The sequence below is a fragment of the Natrix helvetica genome (genome assembly GCF_964273705.1).
Source record: "Natrix helvetica genome assembly, chromosome: 2".
Classification (NCBI taxonomy): Eukaryota; Metazoa; Chordata; class Lepidosauria; order Squamata; family Natricidae; genus Natrix; species Natrix helvetica.
The window spans coordinates 250,723,897-250,736,792 of record NC_138552.1 but is presented as its reverse complement, the minus strand read 5'-3'; the positions used below and the strand labels follow the sequence as shown (position 1 = coordinate 250,736,792).

The 12,896-nt window shown below is 35.8% G+C and overlaps 1 protein-coding gene across 2 annotated transcripts in view; it reads left to right on the top strand.

The window, feature by feature from the left end:
• SRBD1 (S1 RNA binding domain 1) overlaps positions 1-12,896 on the top strand; it is a 150,360-nt gene that overhangs the window by 30,979 nt on the left and 106,485 nt on the right. For both annotated transcript variants that reach the window (XM_081941366.1, XM_081941367.1), the window contains exons 12-14: positions 165-322; positions 2,411-2,501; positions 3,406-3,513. In XM_081941366.1, the coding sequence (XP_081797492.1) occupies positions 165-322; positions 2,411-2,501; positions 3,406-3,513 (357 nt within the window). The remainder of the gene's footprint in view (positions 1-164; positions 323-2,410; positions 2,502-3,405; positions 3,514-12,896) is intronic.

The following is a 12,896-nucleotide window of genomic DNA, read 5'->3' as shown; positions in this document are numbered from 1 at the left end:
AAGAATCAAATGTCTCTTACGTGACTATGGCCAGGTGTATTCGTTTATGAAATAAACTAAGAGAAAAGTCATAGAAAATGGCCTGGGAACTTTTCAGTGAAAATTTAAAAAAATACCATTTTGCATATTTATGAAAAACTGGACTTTTTTTGCTCCCTTATCAGATCAAAACTAACTTCAGATGCTGAAAAGGAATCAGTAATGATGTTTGGAAGGAATCTTCGTCAGTTGCTTCTAACAAGCCCTGTGAGAGGGCGGACAATGATGGGAGTTGATCCTGGGTATAAACACGGCTGCAAACTAGCAATTATTTCACCAACCAGTAAGTCTTCTGTGCCATCTGAGAGAAGTGCTACTTGTCATATAGGATATAAAACATCTTTCTTCAACAGATGTTCTCCAGATTTATTTGAACCTGGCATCTTCCATTCACACATAGAAACTTATATCTTTGATATGGGAAACTAAATATAATGCACTAAGGCTATCCATATTAAAGCTGACAGTTTTTAGACTTGCACATGTTAAAGAGATATTTTGAATGATATTCAGTAAATGTGGCTACTGTGAACTTCTTGAGAGAAAAAGAGGTTTGATAACAAATGAAGACTTATCTCACTTCCCTTTTTTTTGATAATGAAATTGCTAATATAAAACCTTTGCTCATGAGTCTACCAATGGCAGTTTGAGTCAGACAGCATCTCTCATTGTTACTGGGAGAAAGGTCTGTGGCACCTTCTTAAATCATTCTGTAGTAGAAACCAATGAATAATCATAATTACTACTTGCTCCCAGCATTTTTATCAGCTAGGCTGCCTTCCTGGAACAGAATGAAAGCACATGCAATATATTTGAAAAATTCATATGAGTGTGATTTAGGCAACAACTGGTTCTAATGATATTTCTTCATGCTTGCTTTTCCAAATAAGAAATTTCATAGTTGTTAAGCATATTACAACAATTTGTGGTATGTGATAGGAGTTTTCACCCTGCTGGCCTTAAAGAAGGCATTAGAAGCCTTGTTTTTTTTCCCCCTTGGCATTTCAGCCTGGATATTAGCTCTGCCCATCTTGGGAGGTAGTATGATGTGTTTGATAGCCAGAATGCATATATGTTTTTATTTCCATTATTGTTGTTAGCGTTTCATGTTAGCTACCTAGAATTGCTTTAGGGAATTAGGCAGCTATGGAAATTAAATAAAACTAGAATTCATATTTCTAAAACTTGAATATTTCAACAAAAAATGTGATTCACAACAGTATTAGTAGCAGGGATACTTAAAACCTGTAGTGTCCTTTACCTTTACCTTTATTTTCGATTTTTATACCGCCCCCTCTCCCCAAAGGGACTCGTCACCAAAAAAAATCAAGTAAGTTTGCCCTTTCTTATCACCTCAATATCACACATTCAGGACTCAACTTTAAATAATAACATTTAACTAAATTGCCACTGTTGAGAGATGATGGACAACATCTTGCACATAAAGCTGGATAGCATTTCTTGAAAATAAAAGGTTGGAAAAATGTTCTCGTTGCTTTTCTCAGAGAACTGAAGACACAAGAAAAATAGTTTGATACCCAATGGATGTAGATAGTAAAGAATGAGGAGTATGTCATCCTTACATCCTTAATTTCCTGACAGTGAGAACAATTAATCAGTGGAACAGCTTGCCTCCAGAAGTTGTGAATGCCCCAACACTGGAAGTCTTTAAGAAGATGTTGGATAGCTATTTGTCTGAAACGGTATAGGGTTTCCTGCCTAGGCAGGGGGTTGGACTAGAAGACCTCCAAGGTCCCTTCCAACTCTACTATTGTATTATTGTATTACTTAACTCCTCCCATTTCTAATATCGCTGGCACTTTACACAATCAAATAATTAAAATAATTTAAAAGATTTTATTAGTTGACGAGGCATTGGCTGCAGTCCTAAAACTGTGGCCACACTTCTGTTGAGAATGCCAGCCTGTTGATGCCACTCAGTCCTTTTCCTCAGCTTCTTCTGAACTAAACAGGTACATGTATCCATAAAATATTGGGAGAAATTGTCATGCATAATCCACAGTCATTGCACATTTCCCTTTCTCTCCCCACGCCTTCTCATTCTCATACAACTGGATGAGTTGACTAGATAACACCCTTGGTAACAATATCAAACAAAAAACTACACGTGAACAAAAACTTGGTATCTTGATGATATGATGCCAACTCCCATTAAATTTATCTGTATTGGTTTGGTTGAGGAAGGTGATATAAATTATTTGATTGCTTTTGATTCATTGAATAATAAAGTGGGAGGTGGGGAACTGGGGAACATAGATGCCCAAGGCTCTTGTTTGTTCCCGCCATGTTAAACCATAGCTGTTATTGATTGTAGGAAAATAAATGTACATTTCTTTTATTCTCACCTTAGGTCAGATACTCCATACAGATATTGTCTATTTGCATTCTGGTAAAGGAATTCATGAAGCTGAGAAGATCCGGAGACTTCTATTGGATCACAAGTATGTTCTTCATAATGTTGCTTTTCCCTATACAGTATGTTTTACTGCTGATCAGCAGCATCAAAGACAAATTAGGTTGCTCTCGATATTTTAGAATTTTTATTGGAATATTTGGAAAAATATAAATGCGTTAATGAGGTAGTGAGGGCTACTGTTCGGTGTCAGGCTCTGCTAATTTCCTAGAGGGAGTAAAATGGTAAAGTCTAATTAGAGCCTTCTGTATATATTTCAGGAATGCCACAAATGAAAGAGAAACGTGATTATAAATGAAGGCAAAAGGCCTGTTTATATTTCATTTGAACCAGAATAGTGAGTTTGGTCCTTTGTAAAGGAGGTACTACATTTCCTCCCTACTTCAAAGCAGAAAGTTTTCAAATTGCTCCATTAATTTGGGGGTCTAGCCAGGTAGAACACATTTGATACATCTGTGGTTATGAGAGTAGCAGGTCTCATATTCCACTTCCTTCTGTAATGTAAATTTTCCATATTAACAAAGCAGCTTCTAGTTGCAGGAGTTCACCTGCAACATGTATTAGGTCTGTGTGTCAGATGTGGTCAGCTACTAGCTACTTTATCTTTAATGTGACGTGTCAAGAATTAGATGTAAGTGCATTTGGGTTTCATTTCCATTACATGCTCATACATATGTCTCATACCTTCTTCACTTATGTTCTATGAGTACTTTAATGAGAAAAGGAAAAAGTACATACAACTCTTTTTGGAAGAATGCAAAGCCTCCATATTTTTTAAGGCAAGCAGATTTCCTTTTCGATATTAGAATTGGAAGAGGTTTTGTGGGAAGGGAAACAAAAATGGAAGACGGAGGATATGATGGCCTTAGATGACCTTAATTTTAAATGCTAATTCTTTCTCTCCCTCCCTTCCTCCCTCTCTCTCCTAAAAGCTGTGTCACTATTGTGATTGGCAATGGAACAGCTTGTAGGGAAACTGAAGCTTACTTTGCTGACTTAATTATGAAGAAATACTTTGCACCTTTGGATGTCACTTACTGGTAAGAAAATACAAAAAATAGTATTTCATTATTTTAATTGGAGTCCAGTAGAATGTGTTTTTATAGACATGTTTTGGGATGATAAATCCTTTACATATCGTATCACCATCTACTCCGCTGGGCTGTTTTCAGATCTAACCCATAATCCCAGGTAAATGAAATACTATTCTTGTGCTCATATAACATGCCATAACTGGACAATTACACCAAAATAAGACATCCCCTAATAGCTTGATTGACATAACAGTGGGCCAGTTCCTATAACATACTGAACACAAACAATTCTGGAAAATGTATGGACACATTCTTTATGTTTAAAGATAAATATATGTCTAAGTAATACCAAATCAGGTTTTTTTTCTTTCTCATGCTTTTTGAAATATCCTTTTTATTAAAAGACTTTGAAAAAAAAAGTACATTTCTTGTGACTTTTGAAACAGCCAGATAAAGAGGTTGTTCATACAAAATTCATATTAAGATAAAATTAAATATAAAGGCCATGTTTGTTTGTTTTTAGAATGTATTGTATTATTTGGTGTAGGATAGCATAAAGGCTATATTTGGTGATGCTATTTGGTGGAATTCCTTAGATTTTGGGACAGATTTATTAAAGTAGACCTACCAACTATTGCCAGCATTTCTCCCTTATTCCAGAGTAAGTCATAGCAGAATTTAGTTTCTCTTCCAAGAAGAATCAGAGAAAAAAAAATAGCAGCTATCGCAGGCATTGATGGTGATTATTGTGTTTTCTACAGAGTGTCTAGTGTGGGTGATAGCCCTGCTAGAATGTTTGCCCCCCCAGCCAAGAACTTCCTGATTGTTATCATCACCTTGTATTAGAGCTAGTGCTGGAACCCCAAAAGGAGGAAGACTTGCACACTGGATATTTGGCATGTAAAGTCTGTCTCAGCCCAAGGGAGTATATGAAGCATTTCAGAAGGCCCCCTCCTCTAATTTTCCAGAGAGTAAAAGAAGAGGAGGGAGAGTTAGTTTGGTGTAAAGGTTAAGGCATAAAGCTAGAAATTGGGAGACTCTGAGTTGTGGTCCTGTTTTAGGCATGAAATCAGCTGGGTGACTAACTCGGTCCTAGGAATAAGGCAATGGTGCAAACCACTTCTGAAAAACCTTTCCAAGAAAACTGCAGGGACTTATCCAGGCAGTTGTCAGGAGTCAGAGTTGACTTGAAGATTCACACAAAGGAAAAGGAGAGGAGAAATATTTTCAGTCTTGCAAGATTCTGTTCATGTAAGCTTATAATAAAAAAAGAGTATTCATTGTTACGCTTCTTGCCTGTACTCTTTCGAAGGGCAAGGAATAACACTGATGGTTGCAGAGGACAAGCGACATACAAACTTTCTTGCTTTTATTTCTTTTGTTCGTTTGATATAAGCTAAATTCTTAGTTTATGAATCTGGTTTTCATAATTGTTAATAGTTTTAAGGTCCTGAGCATAACAATAAAGTATGTGTCACTAAAAAAATAGATGTAAAGCTTTTGACACTGTGGTTAAGGAAAAGACTAGGGGGAAGCAGACAAGGTTACTGAAAAGACCAAATGCAGTTTTTAAAAAAACAGAAAGTTGAATGTTTAAGATGGCAGTCTGTGCTTTCAAGATATCTTGAATTATTAATCCCATAATCCTTGTTGTGTATACTGAAATTTGTGGCAGCAGAAGTCACAAACATCTACCTCCCCTTCTGCATATATGTTCTGAATTAGCTCCCATTGATCTCAGTGGACATTCTTAGATAGATGAGTCTAGATTTACAGTCTGAAATAAATAATTATGTATAAATATTTATTTTAAATAACAATGAATCACATGTACCATGATTTAAAAGATATTAAGCTTCTTCCTAGATACACTCAATGGTTTCTATGGTGCATTTAAATAAATATTTTTCTTGGCTTATAATTGATTAAAACAATGTTAAAGTGTATTTATTTACTTTATTTATTCAATTTGTATGTTGAATAAACATGCTAATTCTGGGCAGCTCGCAACAATAAATTACATAAAAACATAACATAAAAACAGCACAGTACAAAAAATGATTCAAGTACAAAAATAACTACAAAAAAATATCACAAAGCAAATATTAAAAAAATACTAAACAAGGGAGTCCCATCTCCCTGTTATAGGCTTATATGCCAGACCCTGAGTGACTTATACATCCTATTTAAAGATATAAAAATTAAATTATGTAAGGTTAAAAATTGCAGAACTTAAAATACAATATTTATATATTTATTTAAAATATAACTCTTCTACTCTGGACATCATACAATATTAAATATTAAAAAATAAAAGAATAGTATACTATCAGATGAACAGTTAGCTAGCTGTTATAAATCCTGTGGGAGCATGGTGCTCATCAAAGCCTAAAGCTTAAGGAAAGACTTTGTAGCTGGTTTTCCTGTCACCTTTTCTAATTTGAGATGATTTTTGTTGTGCTATTAATTTTAGATTTTGGTCAAACTTCCTTTTCCTCCCAGCCCCCCACTTCTCTAGAAATGGGCAGCTATTGATCATCTTTTATGTTGCCAAAATTGAGAAAACTGCACCTGAGATCTAATTTCCAATAAACTGTATTCAGTTGCTGAAGCAACTGGAATATCAATAATAAATGCTTTGGGCTTTCCTAATGGGGTTGTATTTTAGCTTTCATTTGTGAACACTTTGGTTTAATGTTCTAATTCTCCGACATTTCATAGTTTCCTGTGTAAATCTCTATGCTCTAATTTTGACTCTAATCTGTGCTATATTGCTGAAGATCTGCCTTATTCTCTCTGGATTTTTTTAAGAAATGCCACTTTCGAGTCTTCTTGCTCCCTCTATAATATATCTAGTATTTCACCTCGCCTAATTACCTTTACTTTTCTGCTTCACAGCACTCTCTCCGTTTGAAGGGCAACTTAACATTTAGGTTCACATTATGATAATTATATTTCAAGACCATGGTTGGAGGGATTAAGAGGTCTTTGCTCTGGTTGCAGATAAAAAGGGTTCAGATCCACTTGTAAAACTAGATTGGTTAACAGCCCATAGTTTTCATTATGTTTGCTACTCATGCGGCATTAATTCTTAATTCATCAGGTACCCAGGGTGCTGTAACTCTAGAGGTGACCTTGGGACTTGATTTACCTCCGCTCAGTTTTCTTTGTTAATGTACCATGAAAGAAATACATGAAAGATAGCCAACTTCAAAGCTCCGTTTAAAGTAAAATGGCTGATACAAATCCCCTCGCGTTTAATGATGTCTGTCAAATATTTCAGCTGTCTTATATTCTTTTACAAGCTTTTGCTTGCTACAACTAAATCAGTTTGTTTCATGTTTGGTTGGAAGTATAAAAGGATCGAAGGGTGGAGGGTTTTTTTGTTTGTTTTATATTTTCAAAATTATGGTGAAAATTCATTAAGAGTACAGTCTCTTTATCATTGCCTAGAAATGAACTCCACTGAATTTAATGGGGCTTACTTGCAAGTAAGTGTGTATGAGATTGCAGCCTAAGATTTACTTCACAGTAAATATCCGGTAGATGTTGCAGTCAACATTATTTGTCCTTCTGTAGGAAGCCATGTTAGATGTACAAAAATGGGCAATTAAATAAATGCATTAGTAAGATTTTTTAAAACTGGAAATAGATTATTATAAATCAGTGGTCCCCCAAGGACCACTCGCACCAGAGTCTGGTTTCATGGAGGACAATTTTTCCACGGATCGGGGGAATGGTTTTGGTTTCATTTGCTGACCTGCCGCTCATTTCCAGCTGTGCAGCCCTGTTCCTGGTACCTGTCTGTGGCCTGGGGGGAGTCGGAGCCCCCTGTTATAAATGTCAGCAAACCTTAAATACAGATTTTGCTTATCAGTATTTAGGAAGTTTTGGAATATTTTTCAACCTTGCATGATAAGGTGCACCCCCAAATTCTCTGTTCAGAGTTAGAGTTATTAAAAACAACATTTGCCATTCTTTTCCTTTCAGCCTAATTATTTAAAAGTATATATGAGGAAAGCAGCCACAACAAAATTTTTGCACATATAGAAATAAAGAAATAAAATCAAATAAAAACTGGCACAAGGTTATAAAACAACAGCCCTGGGCTTCAGCCCTGCTAACAGCTGTATGTTTTGAGCTCCTTGGGTCCCAGAACTGATATACAACTACTTGAGATTCAGGTGGTAGCTAAGTCCACAGGGTCCTTCGTATAATTTAATAAGCCAGTTGTGCCCATTTCAGGATTTGTATGCCTGCTCATAGTCATTCCACTTTAGTCACTTCCCAATTAGATTACTGTAGTATGTATATATAGGGGCTGCCCTTAAAGACCATCCAGAAGGTACAATTGTTCCAAAATTCAGCAGTACACATTGCTATGGCCACTACTTTCTATGTCTATATGACACCACCATTCTGCAAGCTGCACTAGATCATAATTGGCTTCTGGATAGGTACAGGTTATCTCCTTTAAAACCCTACATACAACCAGTTACTTGAAGCCCACCTCTTCAGAGGACCTATACACTGTGATAAGGAAAGCAACTTCCATTATTGAAACAATGTCCTCTTGTAACCAGGAGGACCAGACCCTAATTTATGGAATTACCTTCCTCCTGATACAGTATATGTTGGTCTCAACCATTTTCTCTTTAGAAAAGCTATTGATAATCTTGCTGTCTTGAGGTCAGTGTAGTGAGTCATTGAGAAGATCTTAGACCAGAAAGTTGTTAGCTTAGCAACAGATATTGAAATAGGCTTTAAGATGAGGAAAGTATAAGAAACTCAAGATTGATGCCTCCCTGATGAGTGTGGGTATAAGTGAGAGGGAAGGAAAACACATATTTTCAAGATTCTGTCACTATAACCTATCTCAAGAAAGAATAGTCTTTCTTGTGCAGCTTGTCGAATGGTGGTGTCATATAGACAAAGCAAGAAGTGTCCATAGCAACCTGGACTGCTGCATTATGGAACAACTATAGCTTGTCTTTTGGTGAAGTCAGTTTCCTGATTAGGTCTATGTTGTAGGGCTGACTGTGATGTGTTGGGGCCCTGATTAGATGATGATGCTATATATGTTTGGATTGCCACTATATTTTTTTATTGTTTAACTATTTTTATAAGTTCGTATACTATGGTTTTGTGTTTTTTAAATTAGGGTGGGTTTTTTTTGTAAATTGTTCGAAGTCACTTTGGTAGAATTTGACAATCAAAAATCAACTATTTTAAATGGTTGACCTACTACAAAGAACTTTCTATAAAATGGGTACCATCAGTGAAAAGTCACTGTTACATACGTTCAGTTTACAAAACCTCTTAGTTTAGTAAGACAAAAATAGATGAGGAAGGATGCGGGGACTATATTGTACTTGAGTGTCGAATTTGAGACTAAGGGCCCGAGTCTCTATGATAATGATAGCAGAGAACTTAATGTGCTATTCTTAAAAGATTTCACATACCAGGCTATTTGAAAGTCTATGGAGATTCTCCATCATCCAGGTCATGGTTGTCCCAAAGGTGCTTTTTCAAGAGGCAACTGGACTTTCTGATTTTTCTTTGAAGACGTTTCACTTCTCATCTAAGAAGCTTCTTCACCTCTGACTCTCCCACCATCCGGTCAGAGCTGAAGAAGCTTCTTGGATGAGAAGTGAAATGTCTTCAAAGAAAAACCAAAAAGTCCAGTTTCCTCTTGAAAAAAACCACCTTTAGGCTATTTGAAAGTGTGTCTGCATACGTGCTGTAAGAAAGATAGAGGCTTTTTACTTATTTCACAAAATAGCTAAGTAGGTCATATATAGGATATGAGTTTTGCCGTTCAGCAGTTGATTTTTGACTGGTAGCTGTTTCACTGCAAGATTTATTATTATTTTTTAAATACTGCTATACCGTGGAAGAACTATCAGAATTATTTTTGTAATGTGTATATCAAATATGAGGTCAACTTCCCACAACCTGGCACCCTCCACTTATACTGCTATAACAAATTTCCCAGAATTAGATATTCTGGTTAAGTATCTGAAAACCCTTGGTAAATATCAGGGTGATAGAGGTTGGATACAACTATGGTCATGATAGATATTGCTTTGGAATGACATAAAATCTTTGGTGGAGATAAAATCAAAATCAAAGTGTCTTTGGCTCTTCCTCCAGGTCATGATAGAGTTGGATAGTCTTATAAGTTTATTAAATAATGCTTTGGTTTGAATCAGTCTGAGCCTTATATTTCAACCTGTTTTTGGAACTTTCTCTTTTTGGATCAAAAAAGACATATAATTTTACTTATTTATTTATTTTATTTTGGTTTGTCAAGCATGTATGAGAAAACAAGTATGAGTATAACATATAAACATATAAATATAACAGAGTCAGGTAGTGCATTCCAGGCATTGAGCACTCTGTTGCTGAAGTCATATTTTCTGCAATCGAGTTTGGAGCGGTTTACTTTGAGTTTGTATCTATTGTTTGCCTATGTATTATTGCGGTTGAAGCTGAAGGAGTGGTTGACAGGTAGGACGTTGTAGCAGACAATTTTGTGTACCAAGCTTAGGTTAGATTATAGGCAGCTTAGTTCTAGGTTGTTCAGATCCAAAATTTCAAGCCTAGTGGCATAAGGTATTTTAAGTAAATGTGACATGGGAATTTTTTAAATTAGTATTTCCATGTAGTTGTTTTAAAAATCTGAAGAAATAACTAATTACAGCTTGCCTCGAGTTTAAAAGATTCTTAAACATGATCCTCCATGATGCCTGATCACCATTACAAATTTCTTGCAGTTCTCTGAGTAATGCCATGATGTAGGGCAATATAGCCATGTGGAAAATCTTTAAATGGTGGGTCGATAAGTATCACCCTAAGTAATATGTCTATCTGGAGTTCATGGTCCCGATTGATGTTGGCTTATGTTGTGTTGTGATGTTATGTTGGACTATGTTGGGTGTTAATATTTTTCTTCCAATCCAGTTCCCTAGTCTAAATCTCTGGTAGTATTGTTGTTTATATAAGTGAAGCAATAGGGAAAAGATACTTAAATTTGAGAGGGCATGGGAAGAAATAATCAAATGACCTACCTAGAATCAATTCTGATTGACTGCAAGACATTAAATAAAAAAATAAATAGAAACGTGGAGATCTTAATCATGGATTTTACATGTCATGTTTTGGTGGGGGTGGAGTGGCTGATCTAGCCCAATATGGCATTGTTCTATTCCCAGGCATATCTGCTTAGGCCTCATGTTTGTCATTTCCTAAGATGCCTTAAAAGAATGTCTGAAGATCTACCCGATTACAGTAAATGTATGATGTCATTGAAACAACCTGGGCTAATTTTATTAACTTTAATTTGAATCTCCCAAAGCAAGGTTATATCTCTGCTGTTGTGTCTTGGAAATCAGGGCAGTAAGGATTCTCAGATTACGTGATATTTGAGGCCAGTTTGGATTCAAATCTGGATCTATCATGACAGATGCTGAGCATATGTAAGTGGGGAAAATATTTGGTATTGTGACAATGATACAACAATGAGAAATAGCAGAGAAGACAAGGAAAGATGCTGCATATTTTCAGAGCTTTTCATAAGATCCGTGTATCTAAAATTTGGCTGATGGGGAGGTGGTGACAATAGGTTGTCTATCGGGTTGATGAGAAATGCTTCAAGTTCTGCTTTAAGCAAGTATTTTTAAATATGTGCTTGGAGGTTGGCTGTCCATCAGTTAACTGTCTATTGATGTAAGCTTCAATGTTATTTTTTCCCTTCAGCTTTACAGTAATATATTCTAGCTGAAGATGCAATTTGAATTTTGAGCCTGGTATTCAATTGCTGTTCTGCTGACTGTTAAATATATTGACTGGATATGCTCAGTCCCATTACTGCCTACAACTAAACAGCAATATTTTTATGAGACAAGAGGGTTTTTTAAAAAAGAAAATCAGTGATATACACATGCTATAAGCAATAAAAGAGCTATTATATTGTCTTTTTAGCATTCAGTGAGCAAAAGAATGTAAAGAATGTAAAATGCGAAATGCATACTACATATCTCTCTCTCTCTCTCTCTCTCTCTCTCTCTCTCTCTCACACACACACACACACACACACACACACATACACCACACACACAAACACACACACACACACACACATATCTATATATCTATATCTATATCTATATCTATATCTATATCTATATCTATATCTATATCTATATCTATATCTATATCTATATCTATCTATCTATATATATATATATATATATATATATGTTGTAATTGTACTGATAAATAAATAAAGACAGTACAAATGCAACACAAATATAACAAAGACAACATTAAAAACATGGTTTTCTGCCTGCATGGTCTCCTGGAGTGAGCCGAAGGACAGAAAGGGGAAGCAGTGTGTTCCCTCCCATATTTGGGCATACCAGGGTTGTGACACAATACATACATACATACATACATACATACATACATACATACATACATACATACATACATACAATGAAAGAGAGAGATATACAGAGACTTTGGAATGCATGGGAACACCTATGCAGCACCTGTTTTCAAATTATTCAAACAATGGTGCTTTTTCCAGGCTGGTGTGGTTCCTTAGGAAATTGTCCCTATGTGTATAGGCAGAGCCACATAGCTTTGCCGATAAAAATGTGCAAGTGGAGATAGCCAGGAGCAACTTTCAAACTAGTTGCGTGAGCCTGAAAAAAAGACACTTCTTCACATTACAAATTTTCTCTTTCAAAGGATTCACATAGCCCTATTAAATATCACATTTTAAAGTTATAGCACCAGAACTTTTATTTTGCAGATTCTTTTGCAAGAAGCATTGCCAGAACCAGCTTTGTTATGATAACAGCATCTGGCCCCAACTGATTTAACAGATTCTGAGATTTGCTCTTTTCAGATATGTATTTGTACAGCAACCAGTGTGCCATTCTGACATGGCCACATACTGCTGGTGGTTTTTCTGCCTCTGAGCACCACATGTGAAGCTAATGCTCTGTGACACCTGCCATTTGCACCCCTTTCTTACAAGATGAAGACAGATATCTGACCGTTCTTCTCTTTACAAATACATGCTGAGGGCATGGTTCATAGATGAATGGATAAAGGGTTCCAGTGTCACAGTTGCACAGTTTGTTTTTATGTGGTAGAGCTGAAGAACTTATGGGAGAGGTTTAGTTTGATAATACTACTGAAATTGTTCTGCTGTTTCCACTTATTTGTCTGAGAATAAATAATTAACAGTGTGAAAACTGTAGCTTTATTACACTGTCTCTTAAAAGAAGAATGGAGTCAATGAAATCCTGTAATGTTTTTGTAATAGTCATGTTACAGCTTAATAAGCTGGATATTATGAATGAGCTTTTTATTAGACC